The 25,742-nt window shown below is 42.4% G+C and overlaps 1 protein-coding gene across 1 annotated transcript in view; it reads left to right on the top strand.

Moving 5' to 3' along the window:
• Positions 1-21,106: 21,106 nt before the first annotated feature.
• The window catches only part of znrf3 (zinc and ring finger 3), a gene marked incomplete at its 3' end in the record, with an annotated part of 129,037 nt that continues 124,401 nt past the window's right edge, over positions 21,107-25,742 (top strand). Inside the window, exon 1 of the mRNA XM_083783440.1 lies at positions 21,107-21,502. Coding sequence (XP_083639566.1) covers positions 21,206-21,502 — 297 coding nt within the window. The 5' untranslated portion in view covers positions 21,107-21,205. The remainder of the gene's footprint in view (positions 21,503-25,742) is intronic.

Raw genomic sequence — 25,742 nt, 5'->3', positions numbered from 1 at the left:
GCTCAAGTGGAAAAAAAGGGCACCTTGTGCAGCGCGTTGAATCTGCCGGTTGCCTTAATAATAGTTAATTTTGGGGCATAAATAATATAAGCTTTTTATCAAGAATTGATCAATTTCACCATGGTCCACATACAAAAAAGGGCACATTGCCAAAAGGGCATGCTCTAGCACCCCCTAGTGTCTATCTGTGCACGCCACTGTGTATCTGACTGTTCCTTTCTGTCCCTTTTCCCCACTCCAAAAATCCTGTGTGCCCTTTTCGCCCCTTCGTTCGTGTGGTCAGTAAGAACAATGCAGCAATTATAAATTCTAACTTGTGAAATGGTATTGGGGCATATATAGCCTCCACGTATATATATATACGTTAGTCTTATTTGAGGAATTTGAAATATGAACAAAAGGTTTGGTTCATGTGTGTGACTTTGGTATTGTGTCTTAGTATTTTTTGCTCAGTATTTCTTCGCTTCTGTCATGTCTGCTTTTTGGAGGGCAGACATGACAGAAGAGCCTTTGTGTTCCTTTACCCACTTCTCTTTGTTCTTTTACACACTCAGGATAATCGTGTATTCGATTTTTCCCACATGGAAATTTGTGCCCCCATTTCCTCCATTTCGTGCCTTATAGTTGGTCTTCGATTTGTAAATATGTTTTTTTTTTTTTTACCCAGATTTTTGGAAATTCCCCTGCTGTTGTATCTCCGTTTTGGTAATTGCACTGGCATTTATATTTACTAAAAAAAAGTAATGTATATTAATCTAACATAATTCATAGTAACTATCTTTTGTGGTCAATAATTGTTAAAAGGGAATTGGCAGTAGGGCATTCACTTCTAGTCATTTTTACTAGTCGACTAGTTGTTTAACTACCTATTATGTAAAAAGAAAAAAAAAATCTTTTGGAAATAAATATTTGTACATTTAAAAACTGTGTACATTGGTGACCATAACTATAATCTACCTGATCTTGAGGCCTACAAAATCGGTACAAAAAGGTCGACTAGTGGATTTGCTAGTCGACTAGTAAACTGTGGTTTTCATTTTGTGTTTGCGAATGCAATGAGCACTAACTATGAGACCCTGCAGATCATGTCTGTGTGTCTGTCTGTCTGTGTGCCTGTCTGTCTGTGTGTCTGTGTCTGTCTGTGTGTCTGTCTGTCCCGCTGTGACACCACCCGCCCGCCACCAGAGGGCGCAGCTGTAGCACACACACACACACACAACCACACACACACACACACACACACACACAGTAGAAAACTTAAAAAAATTACTAACTAAAAAGAAAGAAAAGTATGTAATTTATTCTAATTGTTGTTATTGCAATTTACGAGCTGCGTTCGCTTCCCGCGTTTGCGCGTCTCACTTGTTCTATAAGGTGGTGAATGCTGTGAGAGTTGGGTGTGGTGGTGATTGGTGGAGAGTTGGGTGTGGTGGTGATTGGTGGAGAGTTGGATGTGGTGGTGATTGGTGGAGAGTTGGATGTGGTGGTGATTGGTGGAGAGTTGGGTGTGGTGGTGATTGGTGAAGAGTTGGGTGTGGTGGTGATTGGTGGAGAGTTGGGTGTGGTGGTGATTGGTGGAGAGTTGGGTGTGGTGGTGATTGGTGGAGAGTTGGGTGTGGTGGTGATTGGTGGAGAGTTGGATGTGGTGGTGATTGGTGGAGAGTTGGATGTGGTGGTGATTGGTGGAGAGTTGGGTGTGGTGGTGATTGGTGGAGAGTTGGGTGTGGTGGTGATTGGTGGAGAGTTGGGTGTGGTGGTGATTGGGGGAGAGTTGGATGTGGTGGTGATTGGTGGAGAGTTGGGTGTGGTGGTGATTGGTGGGGAGTTGGGTGTGGTGGTGATTGGTGGAGAGTTGGATGTGGTGGTGATTGGTGGAGAGTTGGGTGTGGTGGTGATTGGGGGAGAGTTGGGTGTGGTGGTGATTGAGTGTGAAGTGGCTTATTGAAAGCAGGTGGTATTGCAGATTGGCAGGTTGAGCCTCTGGCCCTGTCCCCACTCCTGATTCGTCAACCTTGTCCACGCCCTAGCCAGGATTGGCTGTGCTTCTGAGTCCTCATCTATAAAGCGTCCTTCGCGTCGTCAGTGTCAGCATACCCTTACCTGGCTGGGGTTGGAGAAAGGGCCTTTCTGTGTGGAGTTTGCATTTCCTCCCCGTGTCTCCTAGGGTAGGTACCCTCACAAAAAAGCATGCATTAATCATGGTTGCTTGGGGGAAAGGAACTGGTCGGAATAACGTGTTAGTCCAACTGGGGGGACTCCCCCCTGTTAGGTGCAAAGAAGCGGCTTGGACTCCTCATGCATAGAAGGAAGCATGAGTTCAGTCCGTTGTTCTCCCCAGGTTGGCAGAGGAAGTGTAGCGCCCAGGATTACGTTAGATAATTGACACTGGGTGAAAAAATGGGTTGCAAAATCGTAGGATATTAAAAAAAAAAGTAAGGTAAGGTAAGGACAATCCACACAAATTCATTAACATTTGTCTTTTGTTTTATTCTTTTTAATTACAGTAACAGTTGTCAAACAGCAGAGGGCAGGCTTACTACAGAAACAGAGCATTGGTTTTCCCCTGGGAACCACATTTGACTTGTTGACAAAATATGTAGCTTTGTCCATTAGTCAAATGATGCATGTACATTGTATTTAATGTCACTTATAGCCAGGGCATTGGTTCTCAAAGTGGGGTCCGTGGACCCCAGGGGTCTTGGGGAGGGGGGTCCCCAGCAAAGGTAGTTAATGTAGCATCACAATCAATTTGGAATAATTTTTATTTTTATTTAAAAAAAATTAACACAAATCTTCTCTTCTGGTGCATGGTCCCTGAGGGAGGGACCGTCCCAACTCTCCCCCAATCACCACCACATCCAACTCTCCACCAATCACCACCACACCCAACTCTCCACCAATCACTCCCTGGCAAAACCTTTTCAGATGGGGGGCACGTGCACGTGCCGTATAAAAATTCACCCCAGGGGCGCATTTGGCCCGTGGGCCACACTTTGGACACACCAGATTAGACACCTTGTTGTGGTTATCCGGCGCATGCTCTGCTGCGACGACACCGGTCTGTTCGTTTGTCTGGTGTTGGGTCCTGTCTCAGTGTGTCTCGTCTTTTTCCGTCATTTTCTTGTTTATTTACTTTTTGTCTGAGATGCCTAGCAGGAACAAACTTTTCAGTATCACCCGTATTGCTTTCCAAGATCATCGGACGTCCCACACCAACACTTTCTGATATGAACAATAATAATGCCATCACACGGCTAGCACTCTCAATATCACGTGACACTGATCATCCCCTGTGTCGCTTTTTCAACCTCACGCCATCAGGACAAAAGATACAGAACCTTACCATGGAAAAGGTTCGTTTCGGTAGGAGGAGACATTTGGTATAGTTGCAGCCCTATACAGTGGTTATACTTATCATAATATGTGTGCCAAAAGTGTCCCATTTGTCAGCATATCGGCTAGTTGATTCCTGTCTGTCAATGTTCCTGCACTTGATTTAATTATTGTAGGCCTAAAACCAAATTAGCAGATCTACAACCTCACTGTGTGTGTGTGTGTGTGTGTGTGTGTGTGTGTGTGTGTGTGTGTGTGTGTGTGTGTGTGTGTGTGTGTGTGTGTGTGTGTGTGTGTGTGTGTGTGTGTGTGTGTGTGTGTGTGTACATCAGGATTCATAAAACACAATGACATCATCCGGTACAATGTGATCTGTAAATTATTGTCATGCTCAAGGCGCTGAAAAAGAAAAAAAAAAACTAAACGTTGTTTCTGCTAAACTCCTTTGAATATTTTTTTTTTCTTTTTTAGTCCGAACACATGTTGACCATCAGGCTCTGCGCTCTGCTCGGCTGCTGCTGCATTCTTGACCTAAGAAGGCCTCACAGTTGGTTTTCATAATCACACTGACTGCCACACAGCTGACAGCAAGATGGGACTCTGTTCTGTTCTGTTCTGTTCTGTTCTGTTCTGTTCTGTTCTGTTCTGTTCTGTTCTGTTCTGTTCTGTTCTGTTCTGTTCTGTTCTGTTCTGTTCGACATCTATCACTGCATGTGGAGGTTAGTGTTCTCTTCTCTTCTCTTCTCTTCTCTTCTCTTCTCTTCTCTTCTCTTCTCTTCTCTTCTCTTCTCTTCTCTTCTCTTCTCTTCTCTTCTCTTCTCTTCTCTTCTCTTCTCTTCTCTTCTCTTCTCTTCTCTTCTCTTCTCTTCTCTATGGATAAAGGGGTTAATGTATTAAGACATTTAGCTGGGGACCCCCTCCCCCCCTCCCCCCCTCCCCCAAAGGACCCCTGGGAGTCCAAGGGACCACTTTGAGAACCACCGACCTAAACACGCCACGGAGCTCTCTCTTGACAAGAGGCCATTTTGTTCTTTTTACGGTGAAACAGGAATTCAAAATAGGTACAAAATAGGTCATTTTCATCATACACCTGTACGAGTGTACGTAACCTGTACTTAAGCCCTAAATACTTTCTTGTTGTATGAATGCGATGGGTTGTGAGCATGTAGCTCAGTTATACATTTGTATTTATTTATTTTAGAACATTGCATGCTTATATTGACATGCCCAAATTAGGGACACAATAGTTAATACTCGGAAGACTGTATTGTGTTTTTTATCCTTTATCCTTTTTATCCTTATAAATCATGACCTTTGACACTAATCTAAAATGTCTCAACAGAAGATGCAGGGAGACAAAATACAACCATGCGTTATATTGAATTAACAAACTACCACACAGATTGGACAACATTTAAATGTACTCATTCAAATAAGGTGGCAGTGTTCCTTTAACCAATGGTTTTCTGAAAACGTTTTTCTGAAAAACCCATGTTTCTATGTCAGTCGTTCTCAACCTTTTTCATGTCAAGGACCCCCAGAATTTGGCCGCAGACTCCCATCTGAAAATATGTAGTTCCAGGGACCCCCCAGAAGCCAATATTTGAGTTAAAAATGAAAGGATATATATATATCCAAAGATTTGTGCCACATTTTCTCGATTAAAAAAAGAAATTGCAGACCTACAAGCTCGTAGCGCGGCACTCGGTGCCGCGCTACGAGCTTGTAGATCTGCTATTTTTCAATAGCTAAACATAATGCTATAGCTAAACCACCGAAAAGGGGTATTTCCACCCCGGGAATGGGTTAAATGCTATACATACTTGTGTGTTATAATGGGGAGACGGTGGCTTGTACATCAGCGTCACACTGCTGCATTGTTACGGGGCCATGGTATGGTGGACTCCAGTGCAAAGCAACAATGCCCTCATTTGCCTGGTGTACCATGGGTGTTGTTTGTGAAATGTGGATTTACACAAAAGTCCAACACACACTCCGATCCATTCTCTGGCACTGACTGCATGCAGGAAGGAATGACAGAATATGTTGTTGTGTCGATCTATTTGTCTATTCTTTCCATGAAGCGCTGTCTGAAGAAACGCCATTGTGCTCAGCGGTGGTGTTAAGTAACTAAGTATTATGTACTCAAGTAATGTACTTAGTAGGGAATGTCCCGAATCTCAGATACACTTTTTTCGTTCCCGATACCAAGATTTCTGTGTTGGCTGATACCGAATTCCGATGCCAGTGTTGTGATTTCGTGTTGTGTTTATAGCCATCTATAGCTATATATTTCGTGTTGTGTTTATAGCCATCTATAGCTATATATTTCGTGTTGTGTTTATAGCCATCTATAGCTATATATTTCGTGTTGTGTTTATAGCAGTAGTGTTATAGGACACTATTGCTCCCCTAGGGACATTCTCAGGACACTCCCTAGGGACGAGGGGGGCGTGGCAGTTCCGCATTTCCGCTGACGTCATAGTATTGATCGTGCTGATTGGAGTTTCCGGTATCTGAGGATCTCATCATATTGATTATGTATGCATGCATTTTCATGTATGCCAGTTTGGCAGTTTGGGTGATTGTTATCTTTGGCAATCAATGCCCATATGGTTCAAACTATTTTGCCATCAAGATTATTTAGACCATAAGTCTATTCATTAATCAGTGAAACTAATTCTCGCCTCCTTTGTGGCAGTTGGTTCTGCACAGACTGTGTGCGTGTGTGGGTATTGATTATGTATGCTTGGATCCAACCGAGCTGATCGTATTGATTTTGCTGGGTGTGTGTGTGTATTGGTCTTACTTCCATTTTGGGAGAATGATTTTAAACAGTTATAAGCAGACAAATCATAGCGATGGCTTCTATCAGCTTAGATCATCTCCAATTTGCTTATAAAAGTCAGAGAGGAACTGATGATGTAACTATCAGCCTGGTTAACCCCCCTGTCAAACCATCTCCAAGTCCCCATCTTACTAGGCCAGGGTGCTTTTTATTGATTTTACCTCTGCTTTCAACACCATGCAGATAGACACCCTTCTGCAGAGACTCATTGGCATAGGGGTAAATGGAGGTATTGTTCATATTGTCAGAGACTTCCTCTCTGACTGTCCTCAACAGATCCGTGTTAATGATACTCTGTCCGACATCATTGTGCTTAACAGCGGTGATCCACAGGGGACTATCTTATCCCCCTTACTTTTCTCCTTATATACAAATGAATTACAGTTAGACCAGGACATGTTTCATTTGTTCAAATATGCTTAGGCACATATATTGACAGCAAACTCATTTTCAGTGAAAATACTGAACAGATTTTTAAAACTTGTAACCAACACCGCCAACTACTACGCAAGCTCAACTCCTTTAGAGTGAGCAAGCATATCATGGAAACAGTCTATAAAAACCTGATAGAGGGAATCTTGACTTTTAACATAGCATGTGTGGGCATATTGCACCCCCCTTCTTCTGAGCAGGCTGTGGGATTGGGTCTGAATGCCCAGTATACTGGCTCCGCCTAAGACCATACAGGCATAGTGTATAAAAGACGGGTGGTTAGTCACACCAGAGGATAAGGCTATATGAGATAATTTCTCAGGAAACGCCATTTGTCGTCAACTATCTCCTCTCAGTATTAGTCATGGAGCCTATGGGTAGACCATGTAACCCCATTGAGCCTGTGGAACCCCAGCGATATAGTCAGTATATCAACCCTCTCAGACTACAGGAATATAATTCAACACCGGGTAGATTTGTCTATAACACTGATTTTGAATTATACAAAGAGAGAGCAGAGGACGAGATCATGGCCGCGGAGCTGTTAAGTAATCATATGTCGAGAATTGATGAGGAGGACATGGAGTCGGACGGGTTAATAATCGATACGGATGACGAATATGATGGTAGTATCGAATCATTGGATTTGACTATGAGCAAGAAAACTCATGGACTTTCCGAAAATGGACATTATGTACACCTCTCCCTCACAACCCCGTCCTCCCGACCACCGAACTCTGAACCAGAGAACTACTCCAAACCACCGCCACCCCATGCAGACTCTGGTGATGAGCCTCCCCTCTGGCTGCACCCATGGCATGTCGGCGATCTCAGCGTCTGCTTCACCTAAAAACTACTCGGATGAAACCGTACTCTAGCTGATTGAAACCCCAAAACTATTTGGTGTGAATTGAATGTAGTTATTAAATGTTGTGTGTAACATGGCGGTGTAAATATGTGATATGTTTCTCAGTAAATAAAAAATAAATAAAAAAATATCAATGACATTTTCAAAGGTTTTTTACTTACTTCATATTTATTACAGCGTATTACGGGTGTTAGATTCTGATTACAATTTACAGTTTACAATTTAGACAATTAGCAGACGGTCTTAATCGAGAGTGACTTACAATAATAAGTAATAAGTAAATAAGAAGAACAAAAGTACCAGAATACAATGCAAAAAGCCTTTATCATAAAACATATGTAAGCTAAGAAAGTAACAAAGGAATAGCTAAATTATGAGTCTATGCATATAAGCTATGCATATGTATCAGGGTCTGGTATGACTATATACATTGCAATTATAATATCGGCTACATAACATGATATAAGGCTGTATCAGCTGATATTTATGTCTAAAATGTTTAGGTTCTTATGGGTGTTTGGACTCATGCATGGAGACGCATGATGTTTCGGGGGTGTGTGTGTGTGTGTGTGTGTATGTGTGTGTGTGTGTGTGTGTGTGTGTGTGTGTGTGTGTGTGTGTGTGTGTGTGTGTGTGTGTGTATGTGTGTGTGTGTGTGTGTGTGTGTGTGTGTGTGGGTGTGTGTGTGTGTGTGTGTGTGTGTGTGTGTGTGTGTGTGTGTGTGTGTGTGTGTGTGTGTGTGTGTGTGTGTGTGTGTGTGTGTGTGGTATTTGTGTACGGTGTGTGTGTGTGTGTGTGTGTGTGTGTGTGTGTGTGTGTGTGTGTGTGTGTGTGTGTGTGTGTGTGTGTGTGTGAGGGTTGATGTTCAGGTATGCTCAGACATGTTTGATCAATTTGAGCTCTGATGTTGGCTATAATATCGAATGGTACACGATTACTTAGATCGTTGTATACAGTATGTAATACAGTACATACTTACATAGATTAGTCAGGTAGATTTTGTCACCATCTCACAATATTCGACTATTGATACGGATATAATTTCATTAACTGGAGGCATGGTTGATGGAATCGTAAAGGCTGCATATCTATATGCCACTATAGGGGGGGGACTGTCCATGTTTGACACCTGTTATCTGTTATTATAAGTAATCATGTATACCATATTGACGTAACCTGTATATTCATGCGTATATTTTCTTGTCAGCCACCACTAGCAACCACTCGTACTAGTTTAATGTACAACTTGTATTATTTTTGGTATCTGGCGCTGGGTTTTGTGTGGTTCACGTTGTCTTAATGATTTGTTTAAGGTATGAGTTGTATTATTTTGGTAAGTGATGGTATGTTTTGTGGCATTTGCATGGTTCAGGTTGGCTTAATGGTTTATTTTAATGTATGACTTGGATTATTTTTGGTACATGGGGATGTATTTTGGGGCGTTTGCATGGTGCATGGTTCAGGCATGCCCGGGCATGTCTGTGGCCGTTTGAGCTGTGAGGTTGGGGTTAATACTGAGTAATGTACGGTTAGTTCATGCTAGTAGGGTACATGTTTAAAGTAATCATGTATATCATATTGGCGTAACTAAATTTGAAATGAGTTGACTGGACTATGTATTTTTAGATGAACACACTATGTTGTTCACCTACAATTATAGGGATCGATGACTAGAGTAGATTGACGGCATTTTACAATAGTTACTATTAGGTATTATTGACATTTAAAGTTAGATAGACTATAGTCTATATTACATGCTGGTATAGGCATCCATGGATTTCCAGGGAATTCAACCCGAATCTGTAGACGGGGTCTGTACACAAAACACAATGTTTTGTGTTGACACTAACTACGGGGCAATAACAGCCATCATACTAGTAAATATTATTTATACTAGTTAAATTATCTAAACTCAGTGATTTGGCATAGACATTTTTCACGATACATAGGAAAAATCTAAACTACATGCATAATAATAAAATATGATTGAATGTTTCAAATACTGAATAGTTAGAATGGGTCATGATATGGTAATGCATGTTTTTAATACAAACACCTTAACATCACCATGTCTGATGGTGCAGTGTGTAAATGTAACAGGTTATCTACATGGTGTATACTAAAGCATGTAATACTGATGTACCGATGTTTTTCCAAGAGTTCAGATCGTATAGTTTAGAAAATTGTGTAAGTCTATACTATACGAACTCTTTAGATCATGGTCAGCACCAAATATCATACCAAAAGTCTGTATCTTATGTTTGTCAGGTTTTATTTTGATCAGAAAATAGACAATTATGCAGATGAACATACACTGTAGCACAACATGGAGCAAAATGTACAAGACAATGAATTCACCAGGACATCAAATATACTCAGTCATCAACTATTTCTAATATATATATATATATATATATATATATATATATATATATATACAACGATGCAATCAGGTCAATCATAGTGGCAATAGTTATGTCCTTGATTATTATGATTTTTTTATTTTTTGGATCATATCAGGGTAAATCCTTCCAGTAATGCAAATAAGATGAACATAGACTATGGATTCTTGACATTGAAAGTGGTCCTACCTCAATACCGCTAGTTCTCAATACCTTAATAACCCCCGGTATAAAATCAGCAGTCCACAGCTTGTTCATTAAATCTTTAAAATGATTGTATAAGTAATATCGGGGCGTAATACTCAAACATGTGTGCTCGGTTTGACTAGAATGGGTACCCTACTAGCATGAACTAACCGTACATTACTCAGTATTAACCCCAACCTCACAGCTCAAACGGCCACAGACATGCCCGGGCATGCCTGAACCATGCACCATGCAAACGCCACAAAATACATCCCCATGTACCAAAAATAATCCAAGTCATACATTAAAATAAACCATTAAGCCAACCTGAACCATGCAAATGCCACAAAACATACCATCACTTACCAAAATAATACAACTCATACCTTAAACAAATCATTAAGACAACGTGAACCACACAAAACCCAGCGCCAGATACCAAAAATAATACAAGTTGTACATTAAACTAGTACGAGTGGTTGCTAGTGGTGGCTGACAAGAAAATATACGCATGAATATACAGGTTACGTCAATATGGTATACATGATTACTTATAATAACAGATAACAGGTGTCAAACATGGACAGTCCCCCCCCCCCCCCCCTATAGTGGCATATAGATATGCAGCCTTTACGATTCCATCAACCATGCCTCCACTTAATGAAATTATATCCGTATCAATAGTCGAATATTGTGAGATGGTGACAAAATCTACCTGACTAATCTATGTAAGTATGTACTGTATTACATACTGTATACAACGATCTAAGTAATCGTGTACCATTCGATATTATAGCCAACATCAGAGCTCAAATTGATCAAACATGTCTGAGCATACCTGAACATCAACCCTCACACACACACACACACACACACACACACACACACACACACACACACACACACACACACACACACACACACACACACACCGTACACAAATACCACACACACACACACACACACACACATACACACACACACACACACACACACATACATACACACACACACACACACACACACACACACACACATACACACACACACACACACACACACACACACACACACACACATACACACACACACACACACACACCCCCGAAACATCATGCGTCTCCATGCATGAGTCCAAACACCCATAAGAACCTAAACATTTTAGACATAAATATCAGCTGATACAGCCTTATATCATGTTATGTAGCCGATATTATAATTGCAATGTATATAGTCATACCAGACCCTGATACATATGCATAGCTTATATGCATAGACTCATAATTTAGCTATTCCTTTGTTACTTTCTTAGCTTACATATGTTTTATGATAAAGGCTTTTTGCATTGTATTCTGGTACTTTTGTTCTTCTTATTTACTTATTACTTATTATTGTAAGTCACTCTCGATTAAGACCGTCTGCTAATTGTCTAAATTGTAAACTGTAAATTGTAATCAGAATCTAACACCCGTAATACGCTGTAATAAATATGAAGTAAGTAAAAAACCTTTGAAAATGTCATTGATATTTATTTTTTTATTTTTTATTTACTGAGAAACATATCACATATTTACACCGCCATGTTACACACAACATTTAATAACTACATTCAATTCACACCAAATAGTTTTGGGGTTTCAATCAGCTAGAGTACGGTTTCATCCGAGTAGTTTTTAGGTGAAGCAGACGCTGAGATCGCCGACATGCCATGGGTGCAGCCAGAGGGGAGGCTGCGTCCTCATCACCAGAGTCTGCATGGAGTGGCGGTGGTTTGGAGTAGTTCTCTGGTTCAGAGTTCGGTGGTCGGGAGGACGGGGTTGTGAGGGAGAGGTGTACATAATGTCCATTTTCGGAAAGTCCATGAGTTTTCTTGCTCATAGTCAAATCCAATGATTCGATACTACCATCATATTCGTCATCCGTATCGATTATTAACCCGTCCGACTCCATGTCCTCCTCATCAATTCTCGACATATGATTACTTAACAGCTCCGCGGCCATGATCTCGTCCTCTGCTCTCTCTTTGTATAATTCAAAATCAGTGTTATAGACAAATCTACCCGGTGTTGAATTATATTCCTGTAGTCTGAGAGGGTTGATATACTGACTATATCGCTGGGGTTCCACAGGCTCAATGGGGTTACATGGTCTACCCATAGGCTCCATGACTAATACTGAGAGGAGATAGTTGACGACAAATGGCGTTTCCTGAGAAATTATCTCATATAGCCTTATCCTCTGGTGTGACTAACCACCCGTCTTTTATACACTATGCCTGTATGGTCTTAGGCGGAGCCAGTATACTGGGCATTCAGACCCAATCCCACAGCCTGCTCAGAAGAAGGGGGGTGCAATATGCCCACACATGCTATGTTAAAAGTCAAGATTCCCTCTATCAGGTTTTTATAGACTGTTTCCATGATATGCTTGCTCACTCTAAAGGAGTTGAGCTTGCGTAGTAGTTGGCGGTGTTGGTTACAAGTTTTAAAAATCTGTTCAGTATTTTCACTGAAAATGAGTTTGCTGTCAATATATGTGCCTAAGCATATTTGAACAAATGAAACATGTCCTGGTCTAACTGTAATTCATTTGTATATAAGGAGAAAAGTAAGGGGGATAAGATAGTCCCCTGTGGATCACCGCTGTTAAGCACAATTATGTCGGACAGAGTATCATTAACACGGATCTGTTGAGGACAGTCAGAGAGGAAGTCTCTGACAATATGAACAATACCTCCATTTACCCCTATGCCAATGAGTCTCTGCAGAAGGGTGTCTATCTGCATGGTGTTGAAAGCAGAGGTCAAATCAATAAAAAGCACCCTGGCCTAGTAAGATGGGGACTTGGAGATGGTTTGACAGGGGGGTTAACCAGGCTGATAGTTACATCATCAGTTCCTCTCTGACTTTTATAAGCAAATTGGAGAATCTAAGCTGATAGAAGCCATCGCTATGATTTGTCTGCTTATAACTGTTTCAAATCATTCTCCCAAAATGGAAGTAAGACCAATACACACACACACCCAGCAAAATCAATACGATCAGCTCGGTTGGATCCAAGCATACATAATCAATACCCACACACGCACACAGTCTGTGCAAAACCAACTGCCACAAAGGAGGCGAGAATTAGTTTCACTGATTAATGAATAGACTTATGGTCTAAATAATCTTGATGGCAAAATAGTTTGAACCATATGGGCATTGATTGCCAAAGATAACAATCACCCAAACTGCCAAACTGGCATACATGAAAATGCATGCATACATAATCAATATGATGAGATCCTCAGATAAGGGAAACTCCAATCAGCACGATCAATACTATGACGTCAGCGGAAATGCGGAACTGCCACGCCCCCCTCGTCCCTAGGGAGTGTCCTGAGAATGCCGAAATCGGACATCGGGGTCCCTAGGGGAGCAATAGTGTCCTATAACACTACTTATAGCCATCTATAGCTATATATTTCGTGTTGTGTTTATAGCCATCTATAGCTATATATTTCGTGTTGTGTTTATAGCCATCTATAGCTATATATTTCGTGTTGTGTTTATAGCCATCTATAGCTATATATTTCGTGTTGTGTTCATAGCCATCTAGCTATATATTTTGTGTTGTGTTTATAAGGGAGACTCCTCACTCATATGTGCACTTGCAGTTTGGGCAACTCCAAAGCAAACTCCTGTGTCCGATATGAACCGATATGAACCGATAATGACAAATAAGGGCTGATAGCGATACTTTTCTGTATCCATATCCACTTTTCTGTACCATGCATCTGGCGATGCATGGAAAGGATTAAATAAACCACGTCATGAAACCAGCATTCTTTCACCTCAGAAACATTGCCCGTCTCCGACCCCTCCCTGCTCTGCTGCCAAAAGCCTCATCAGAGGAGACTCAGAGGAGATGCCATAGACTCTATGGCATGCCATAGACTCTATGCCATAGACACACCATAGACTCTATGCCATAGACACACCATAGACTCTATGGCATCTCCTTCAAAACCCTCAACAAACTCCAATACGTTCAAAGCTCCACTGCCCGCCTGCTCACCCTCCACTCACTCCAGAGATCACATCACACACCAGTCCTTCATGACCTCCACTGGCTGGCTCCTTAGCTGTCAAACAAAGGATTCACTTCAAAATGCTCCTCACCACCGCCTATAAAGGCAATGCACAACCTGGCTCCCGCCTATACCTCTCTCTGCCCTCCTCGAGCCACATGTCCCATCCCGGGCGGTTCCCTCAGCTGGTCCAGTGTTGCCGCCGGCAGTGGCGTGCACAGACATTTAGAGGGGCAGGTGCTCAAGTGAAAAAAGGGCACCTAGCACGTGGAACTGGCCGGTTGCCTTAACCCATTCTGACCTGAGATCAGATTCTAAAAATGTCTTCTACATCCTGACAGTTTTCTGAAAAAGCTGTGTTTCTATGTCAGCGGTTCTTCGATTTCTCAAAAATAGCAGACCTACAAGCTTGTAGATCTGATATTTTTCAATAGCTAAAGCATAACATAATGCTAACACCAAAAGGGGTTCCCGCCCTTTTTTCTCTCAAAAGGGCACATTGCCAAAAGGGCAGGGGGTGCTCTAGCACCCACTAGTGTCTATCTGTGCACGACACTGGCCGCCGGCCTCATGAGGGGACAGGGCCATCCCCCCCCTCCCCCTCCCCCTGGAGCAGTGTCCATTACGTCGACTAAAACTATGAGGAAGAATGTTCGTCGACTACCTTTTTTCACTGACAAAAACTAAATGGAAACTAAATGAAAGCTAAGCTGTGATGACTAAAATTAAGACTAAATATATTGACAATTTCGTCAACAAATACAAACTAGACTAAAATGTTAGGTAGGGACTAGTCATTTTACACTTGTTTGCATGCTGAAAATAGCAGATCTATACAAGCTCACAACGCGTCGCGCTGCGACACGTTGTGGGCTAAGGTGTAGATCACCTTAAAACAAATAGTATTTTGAAGTATGGTAGAAGCTTCTATCTATAAAAGAAATACAGCCCCATCAGTTTAGAAGTGTCTGCAGGATCTACTGTATCCAAATAAAACATGGATATCAGATGAAAACATATGTTATCGCGTAAGGAAGGTATGTCAGGAATTTATGCAGCAACACCTACTGAGTGGCAAAAAACTACTTTCTGGCCTTGACAGCCCCATGAGCCCATACATCCAAACAGAAAAGTCCTATCTGATTGCATTAAACAATGTTAAAGGGAAACCTCACAATAAATAATATATATGTTAATGACGTAGATTGATTGATTGATTGATTGAAATATTTATTACGTTTGCAGAATTACAGTACATTTCAAGCACAAACTCAATACAAAGACTGTTAACTGTGAGTGAACGACCCAATTAAAGGACAACTTTAGTTTTTTTCAACCAAGGTTCATGTTTTAGGTTGTTATTAGAGAAACTAAAAGATGAGTGTTAATTTTCTTTCATTTGCTGCTTTCTTTCGTTTTAGGGATTTTAGCAGTTTTTGACAGGGGGGCGGGGGCATTCGAGCATGGGGCTAAATATGTATTTTTTTACAACATTTTATGGTGATTAATTTTTTTATTATTTACTATAGTCCTAATAAACCCCAGGAAATTACATCTGGCCACAGAAGATCACATGATCTACTGAATGTGACAAACTGACATATTGAGCCTATACACACAGTATAAGCCTTCCCCCAGTAGGCTACCTTCACATTCAGTAGATCCTGTGATCTGCATGTGGCCAGATGTAATTTCCTGGGGTTTATTAGGACTATAGTAAATAATACAAAAATAAATCACCATAACATTTTGTAAAAAAAATACATATTTAGCCCCATGCTCGAATGCCCCCGCCCCCCTGTCAAAAACAGCTAAAATCCCTAAAACGAAAGAAAGCAGCAAATGAAAAAAGATTAACACTCATCTTTTACTTTATCTAATAACAAACTAAAACATGAACCTTGGTTGAAAAAAACTAAAGTTGTCCTTTAAGCATTACACTTGTTTACAACGGGGTCCACCATGTTCAATTCATCAACATTTAGAGACGTACAAATAGACACTTCTATATAGTTAAAGAACAGAACAGGAATTCTTCATAAAGGAAGCAAAAAGGGAAAAGAAACATTTACAGTGAGGGAAAAAAAGGGGGGGGGGGGGGATTCAGATTTTAGGTGCCCTTTGAGAGCGGTTTTGAAGGAGTCAAGGGATTCACATATCTTAATGACTGTTGGTAGGGCGTTCCACATTTTGGTGGCATAGGAGCGAACACTTTCCTGGGGGTCTTTATGTGTGTAATATGTGGTTTTAGATATTTTAGATTGTAGCCACAAGGAGGAGCAGTGCACCAAAGCATTATGGGAATTGTGTGAAGTGAGGGGCGCTCTTATCATACAACATCATGCCCTAACATGTCGATTTGCTCATCCACATACGACGTAAACTATCCATTCATTGTCAATGGGAATGTAATGTTTTATGTAAGACGAAAGTCTACACTAATAGCTGAATATAGGAGGGGTGTGCACGCTACACAGAGTTTGCATCCAATCCATCACAAAAGGAACGATTCGTTAGTGGGGGGTACATTCTTCAAAGTTGTATTTATTATATATCATATATATCATAATATATACATGCAGTTAACCCATTTTGGACTATTAAATCCATGTTTCATGTCAAGAACCCCCAAGATTATATGTAATTGGCCGCCGACCCGCATCTCAAAATATGTTGTTCCAGGAACCCCCCCCCCCCCCCCCCAGAAGCAAAGATTTTAGTTAAAAACGTTCACTGTGAAAGAATATATAAAGATTCGCGTCACGACTTTAAAAGAAATAGCAGACCTACAAGCTCGTAGCGTGCCGCTCGTAGCGCGCCACTCGGTGGCGCGCTATGAGCTTGTAGATCTGCTATTTTTCAATAGCTAAAGTATAACATAATGCTTAAAACACCAAAAGGGGTTTCAGCCCAGAATGGGTTAAAGAAAGAAGAAATCACACCCGTGTGAAGTGAGGGGCGCTCTTATCATCGTAAATCATCATGACGTAACATGTCAATTTGCTCGTCCACATAATTATGATGTCAATTCTCCATTCATTGTTAATGGGAATTTAACGTTTGTGTAAGATGAAAATGTACACTAATAGCACAATGTACACCAGGGGTGCCCAAAAGGTAGACGGTGATCTACCAGTAGATCACAAAGGGTGTGCAGGTAGATCACATGACATGGCCCTAAAGAATATTTAATTTAAATATAGAAAAGAATATATATATTCTTTTTGCATCTGCCACTTGGATTAAAATTACTTGATTGATTGACATAAAAAAGGGCCATTCAGCTCAAACCCACAGTGCAATCTATAGTTTTACAAATTAAATACAAAAAGCACTACCTATTCCATGACATATTTAGACTATTTTCAGCAATGGTATTCGGTGGGTAGATCTTAATTGTTGAGCTGGTCATTTTGAAAGTAGCTCTCAAGTCAAAAAAGCGTGGGCACGCCGCACCCCTGATGTACACTATAGGAGGGGTTAGCGCCCCTCAGGAAAAAGGGAAAAACATGTACAGTATGGAAAGATAGTATGTGCTCTTTTTGAAGGAGTCTAGGGATTCACATTTCTTAATGGCTGTTGGTAGGGTGTTCCACATTTTAGAGGCATGGGAGCGAAATTAATTTAATCCCTTGTTTGAGCCGAATATGGGTTGCATGTGCACCTGTTGAACTCCCTCTGGTGTTGTGGTTGTGGACTTTGCAGGAGGTGGGTTTTTTTTTTTCATGTAATTTTTATTGAAGAAAAAAACAGAGACAACAAAACAAACAAACAAAAAGACGATACGAAAAAAACAAAGGAACAAAAGAAGGAAAACTAAAACTAAAATCAAAAGACAATTAAGGCTGCATTTTTTCATATTACAAAATACATTCATTGAAATCCTCTTGCATTATCGTTATAGGCTGAGAGACGAGATCCCACTTTTCCCACTTTTTATAGAACTTATCCTCTTGTAGTCTAAGTTTGAATGTTAGTTTACACAAACGGGAACCCGTTTTGGTGTTATGTTATGCTTTAGCTATTGAAAAATAGCAGATCTACAAGCTCATAGCGCGCCACCGAGTGGTGCGCTATGAGCTTGTAGTTCTGCTATTTTTTTAAACTGTCAGGATTTAAGACATTTTTAGAATCTGATCTCAGGTCAAAATGCGTTAAAGAACCACCATTCTTCTGTGCGTTAGAATCTGATCTCAGGTCAGAATGGGTTAAGGAAGTGTTTTGACTGGGACAACATGGTGGTGTAGCGAATCTTGTGGACCAGACCCATTGCAAGTTGCTGTACTCTAAACCATTCCAGCCTACCAACATGGGCAGGGGTGAGGTGGGTCCTGGGATTAAGGCTAAGTAAGTACGTAAGCACGTACGTACCATAAGAGTTATTGAGGGGGCAGAAACCGAGCGCTGTTCATGCAGCCTGAACTGAGCCAAGCTGGAGTTGGAAATACATTGTTTTTCAACGAGGGGCGGCGCAAACAAGAGCTATTTTTAAGCATGTGTGCAACATGACAACTGTTTTAAAGTATTGTACAGTAACAACTACAGTCTCTTTAATGTTTATGTTGTACTATTACTACAAAACAATCTAAAATAAAGGGATTTAAGATCATTACAATACAGCTGGGCTGTTGCCCTGAGTCCAATGCATTTCTGCCTACTTCCGGTCCAGGACTTGTACCAGTCGCGAGTCCCCATTCTCAATGGAAGTCTATGTAGGAGAGCCGCCATTAGACTGGCCCCATGAAGTGAACGCAGTTTGCGTAACTCTGTCTATATCTAAGGCTCTGGTAAGTGCCGGTAAGTAAGTAAGTAGTAGTAGACAGTATAGACAGTAAGCCTGACCAGTTTGTTTTAGGAAGTCGCCTTGTTTTAAGGGCCTTTGAGGTGCTGTGGTACCATGAGGTGCATGCATATAGACTTCCCAAAACAAACTGGTCAGGCTCCTACTTGGCCTCACCCCCCGAACCCACCTCACCCCTGCCCACTTTGACAGGCTGGAATGGCTTAGGGTCGACGACAGAGTACAGCATCTTGCAATGGGTCTGGTCCACAAGATTCGATACACCACTAAGATACCCATGTACCTGTCTAAATACTTCCTTAATGTAAACGAAGTCCACACCCACAACACCAGAGGGAGTGCAACGAACCATGTTCAACCCAGATTCGGCACAAACAAGGGACTAAATTATTTTCGCTCCTATGCTACCAAAATGTGGAACGCCCTACCAACAGTTATTAAGACATGCAAATCCCTTGACTCCTTTAAAACCGCTCTCAAAGGGCACCTACGGACGGCTGCAATTCGAAACTGGCCCCCGTAAAAATCTGAATCCCCCCCCCCCCACCGACCACCCCCTTTTCCCCTCACTGACTCACTGTATTTCTTTTCCCTTTTTACCTCCTTTATGATGAATTCCTGTTCTGTTCTTTGACTATATAGAAGTGTCTATTTGTACGTCTCTAAATGTTTTGATGAATTGAACAAGGTGGACCCTCTTGTAAACAAGTGTAATGCTTAATTGGGTCGTCCACTCACAGTTAACAGTCTTTGTATTGAGTTTGTGCTTGAAATGTACTGTAATTCTGCAAACTGTTAATAAATATTTCAATCAATCAATCAATCAATAGTCGAATATCTCTGGTTTTCAAGGTGTTGACCAGGGAGGAGATCCATCCTGTGTACAGGAATTTGGTGTGGTGATAACTGATAATATTGTCACCCACTTTAACTGAGTTTACTATTTGATCCAAAGAGAATGGATTCAATTTTGTATAACAACAAACAAACAGACAAACAAACAAATAAATAAATATCACGAAGCTTCCCCTTAATTCCCCACAGATGTATAGGCTACGTCGTAAACTCTTGTAAAGTGTTTAATGTTATTACTAGAACCCAGAGAGATATATCAATCTGAACACAGACTGAAAATTAGCCTGGCTAAATGATGAAACGTTCTGAAGAGGCTATGTTTATTTTAAGGTGGTATAGTGTGTTAAAACTAAGTCATATGAACTACACGTTTTGCCCAGAGTTTACGAATCCAACTCCACCGTGCCTCCACTACACTACACCATTCCTACTAGTAAAGTCAGCTACTAGGGAATAATATATATTAAGTGTAATTTTTGCACATTTACTAATAACGTGTTCCGGTCTGGCTATACACAGTAGAGTAGATCATACGTCCTCATGTGTTTATTTAACTCAGCGAGTTAAAACAAACAAAAAAACAAAAAAAATCCAAAATGGCATTTATTTGTACACTCTCCGACTCCACCGCCGCCGAGTCAAATGAACTGTCACCGTGTAATGGTTTCTTGGTTGGGGTTTTTTTTTATTTTAGTACAGAACTAGTGTTATAGTCAGTGAGAAATGCCGGTGCCTCCTTAACTGAGTGCTGGCACTTGAGAGAGTGGGGAGTGCAAAGGAGAGGGTTACAAAGATTGGTGGGTGGGGATAACCCTTTTGGGAGAGAGAGAGAGAGAGAGAGAGAGAGAGAGAGAGAGAGATCTAAAAAAAAAAAAGAAAAAAAAAAAAATCACGTGTTTGGAGATCAAAGGAGATCCGCTTTGTAGCGGGGGGGAGTGAGAAAGAAAGAGAGAGAGAGAGAGAGAGGAGAGCGTTAGCGTCAATGTAATTGCCGCGGCTGCGGTGGTGAAATAAACACGCTTCAACCCAAGGCAGCACTGCTTTTTTTTTTTTTTTTTTTTTTTTAATATATTGCACAATATTCCCGACTTCCAAACCAACGTTGTAGGACGGCTGGCTGCTCCTTTTGACGCAGCGCTGAGGCTCGCAATCATCGCCAACATTTTTACAACACAGTTCGCTTTTTTTCCCTTCTCCCTTCTCCCCCCAAACAACCAACCAACCAAACCAACCCCTCTCTCTTCTCCTCTCCTCTCCCTTTTCTTATAGCCACGAACAACAACAAGAACAAAACCACAGGAGAGAGAGAAAAAAAAAATCTTTAATCCAATCCAAACAACCACCTTTTTGGAATAATTATGTTCCGAGGATCGGCGGCGCAGCAGCACCAGCAGATCCAACCGGCGAGATGATGACGATTTCACCGACGAGGAGAAGAGCTGGCGCCGGCGGCGGCGGCTCGGACCACCGCGGCGGTGTAGGGGGACTCATCGGCGGCGTGCTGGTGCCCGACTCCTCCGTGGTGCTGGTGATCTTCGTGGTCACCACCTCGCTGGGCTCCGTGTTCGCCAAGGATACGGCGTTCGTGGAGGTGGTGCTGTTCGAGTCCAGTCCCAACGGGGATTATACCACGTACACCACCGGCTTGCAGGGGCGCTTCTCCAAGGCTGGAGCCACTATTAGTGCGGAGGGGGAGATCGTTCAAGTACGTAACTAGTGTTTACATTTTATGTTTGTTACGGTTGTTGTAACAAACTATAAACAACTTACTACTCCTGCTTTTTCTCTCTCTCTCTCTTCTGCTGGTTTTGGTTTTTGGGAATATACACAGCAGTCTGTCAGAAAGAAAGAAAGGTTGCTGTTGTTGTGTGTGTTATTATAGTTGTGTTCCCCCGCCGTGGGGACACTTCAGACGGGGGCAGGCATCGCGCCTTAACGGAACCAGGGCTGGTTGGTTCCCCCCCCCCTGGAGGATCCAAAACTTTTCTCCCCCTCCCTCCCTCCCTCCCCAACAGGGTGGTGGGGGTGACCGGGGGGAGCTGTAGTGGGTGTATATAGGGCTGTGTGTGAGAGGAGGATGCTACTGCTGCGATCACAAGATGGCTTCTATCTTGTGGAATTCATTCACTGGGGGAACATGCTCTTGCAGGTTGTTTTGTTGATGTCTGGGTTAGGGTAGGGTAGGGGGGGGGGGCTCAGGCAGAATGGTTGGCTAAAAAAACAAAACAACAAACAAACAACGACACCGTTTTCTGCCTGCTGCTTATGGCGACCATGATGCGATTATTACAGGATAGTTTAGTAGTTCTCTTTGAAACTTCAAATGAATGCACTGGGGGAAAAAAGTTGGCCAACTTTTCTTTTGCATAATAATGTGCCGCAGCGCGTTTCACAAGATCACTCACACGAGCGTGCATGCATGCGTGCATGCAGGGCTACAGTTGGGGGTTTGTTTTATAAAACACACACGCATACACACACACTCGGATGCATTTATAAAATGTTGTATATATTAAAGCAAAACGTGTGCTGCTGGTTTGCTGCGCCCTCTACCATGCAGCACATGTCCCGCCGGCCGCCGACATGCCTCGCGTAGGTTACCGTGTGTGTACGTAGCCTTCACCGGCTACACTTCTGGCTCATTTTCACCAGTGCTTTATCAACATTATTTTCTTCATTTCTAGGACCCCCATTTTTATATGGATTTTAGACCCCATTTAATTAGTTTTATTTTGCATTAGTCTGTTGTTGTTGGGAGTTGGGACACTACTCTGGGTACAAATGGAACCACATGGATCCATAAGGGTTATACTCTCAGAGTTACAAATCCACTATAAGGGTCCATTTGGTTCCTAACTATCAATCATTTAGCTGGGGACCACTTGACTGGAAGCGCCCCTGAGAGGGGTCCCTGAACGCTACATTGAGAACCAGTGATTTTTAGACCACCGTAAGTTGTAAAAATCCTAACAAATTCCATCTAGCAGAGACTTGTGCATAGCAGGACCTACTAGGCAGCCTGTTTGAGAGAGACTGTTACATTCTATTTCAGTCGTTCTCAAAGTGGGGTCCAGGGACCCTCATGGTTCCTCCAGGGGGTTCTAAATGGACCCTTTACAGGTCTGTAACTCATAGTTATGGGTGTCCTTGAAATAAATAAATACAAGTTTGAAGAATGTGTCCCCCCCCACTCCCCCCAGCTTATGGAGTGGAGGCCTATAACAGGGGCCAACAAATCCTTTCCTTTTGTGATGGATTGGATGCAAAACTCTGTGTAACTGTAACGTACATCTGAAGCGGTCTTTCCGAGTCGGGACGGTAGGATTGGACCTCACTAACGCCCTTAAAGCTGTGTTGTCATCATGGCATGCACGGGGACTGTCCAGGGGAGCGCCTTAAAATAGAGAAGATCTTTTGAAGGACGAGATCCCTGTATTATCCAACAAGCGTTTCGAGTGTCCAGTCACCCATCGCCCCCGTTTGAAGAGTTGTGTTTATCCAGGCTGTGACACTCTCCGGAGGGGAGGAGGACTAGCTTATGGCCTGGAGGGGGGTCAAATATTGTGGATGTACAGTATATACACAAAGTGGAATCCATAGATATCTCACATCAGCAGTGGTGGGATGGATGTATAAGCTTGCATACCGGCATGACATGTCATGTATGACCAAATCACATCAGCAGTGGTGGGATGGATGTATAAGCTTGCATACCGGCATGACATGTCAAGTGCATAATAGCATAGTCATAAACGTCCCCATGTTTCAATGGTGTCAACAACACCGCCCGGCCTTGCATTTGTGTCCTGTCTTCGCACGCTATAGGCTACATAGCATCCAATCTAGTTCAGCTCTGAAGGATTGAGTGCTTGGAAAGATAATAGCCAGTTTAGCCACACACACATGACATCAAGATTAACTATACATTCCAGCAGTGTCTCTGTATGTCTGCGTCCGTCCGCCTGTCCTTCTCGCGTCCCCAGAACCAGAACCACTCGTCTGATGGACCTCACACTTGACGGGTGTGTTGCCCGTGGACCCGAACAAGTTCAGTGTCGATGGTGAAGTTGGTCGGACGAGCAGTTCTCCAGAAGCGGGCCTGCTCCTTAACAGACACTAGCCATGACCTGAACAGAACCGGGCCTGCTCCTTAACAGACACTAGCCATGACCTGAACAGACACTGCACTACAATGATTACCTGCTGGACATACAGTATATATTGTGCCTTATCGGCAGGCAATTATTATTTCAAAAGGAGAAGGAAATGTGATGATCAAAGATGGGGATATTCTGTACCTAAATTACCCACTGTTTATACATAGCGTTGGCCATTTTGGCGCCACACGCTAACCACAAAGAAATGTCAGACCTCAGCTTTACATTGAAAACCACATCTATTTGGGTTTTGCTTTTCTTTGCTAACATAGCTGCAGACCACTCAGAGGCAGCTTATATTTTGTCGAGCTATAATGAGGGACAGTTTGACCAGCCACGGCACACTGTCTGGAGTTTCCTGTGTGTTTACCAAAGATTTATGAAAGCTGAAATGGAGGAAGGATGATAAGGCCCTATAGCTGGAGTGGGCAACTTTGACAATGGAGAGAGAGAGAGGACCACTATATTATAAGGCCCTATAGCTGGAGTGGGCAACTTTGACAATGGAGAGAGAGAGAGGGCCACTATATTATAAGGCCCTATAGCTGGGGTGGGCAACTTTGACAATGGAGAGAGAGAGAGGGCCACTATATTATAAGGCCCTATAGCTGGGGTGGGCAACTTTGACAATGGAGAGAGAGAGAGGGCCACTATATTATAAGGCCCTATAGCTGGGGTGGGCAACTTTGACAATGGAGAGAGAGGGCCACTATATTTCCACACTCACTCCAGAGGGGCCACATTGCATATTACTGTCGTAGCAAAAATGGCTGATCTACAAGCTCAAACCTCGTAGCACCGTGACGCGTTTTGAGCTTGTAGATCGGCGTTTTGAGCTTGTAGATCGGCTATTTTTTTGTTATATTTGAATTGAAATCCTGAAAAGAAATTGGCAATTTTCTTTATTGGAATCCTGAAAAAATATATTTTTTTATTTAATTTCAAATGAATTTAGTTATAGTTATGTTGTATGAACTAAATCCAAACACATTGGACGTACGAAAGCGGGTCATGTTTGGAATTGTAACAGCTGAAATCAATAATATATCAGTATTCTGATATTAAACCACATTAAGTGAAGGTGGGGGGGCCGCATGTGGCCCCCGGGCGCCCGCCAGTTGCCCATGTATGTATGCCCTACAGCTTGCCTAACATCGAAGCAAATCCCCCATTTAGCAAATCCAATCCATTTGTGAAATATCATCATTGCGTGCGTTGCGTTCATCAGGGTGGAAGTTACAGTGGTGTTCTGTGTCCCGTTGAGGAAGTGGCATTGTACGGATCCGTTTCCCCAACAGCACCGGGTGGGTCCAACAGCTGCATGTCTTTGAGGGTTTGCAGCCTGCGTTCGTGTTCCTTCACAGAACAATTCTATCATTCACTGAACGGGAGACCTCGATTTGGCCTGGCTGAGGTTTACGAGAGCTTGTAGACCTCTTCCTGCTGTTTGAACAAGGACCCCAAGGGGGTTGCCTTTTTACCCTGTATATATACAGTAGTAGCCAGACCTCAGCAGGTACGGTAGGGGTTGAAATATTACGAGAGGGGGGTTGGCAGGGCTCCTGAGCAAAGAGGTAACCACCGTCACCGCTCGCGCGCACACACCCCTGACTTAATTCCCTGAAGCGAGCGCTCATTCAGCCCTGCCTCGGAGGAGAGAGTAGTGCGAAAAATGGCACACATGGGCTGGGGCCAAAAATAATAAATTAAGTCAATTTGCTACTTGCTCTGCGCAAACGGAGAGAAGCGGCGATGAATAGGATCTGCCCATGTTGCCAAACCCGATGC

Source organism: Protomyctophum parallelum, assembly GCF_964188405.1.
Source record: "Protomyctophum parallelum genome assembly, chromosome: 15".
Classification (NCBI taxonomy): Eukaryota; Metazoa; Chordata; class Actinopteri; order Myctophiformes; family Myctophidae; genus Protomyctophum; species Protomyctophum parallelum.
Note: the sequence above shows the minus strand (reverse complement) of the source record. Positions and strands in the feature narration are given on the sequence as shown.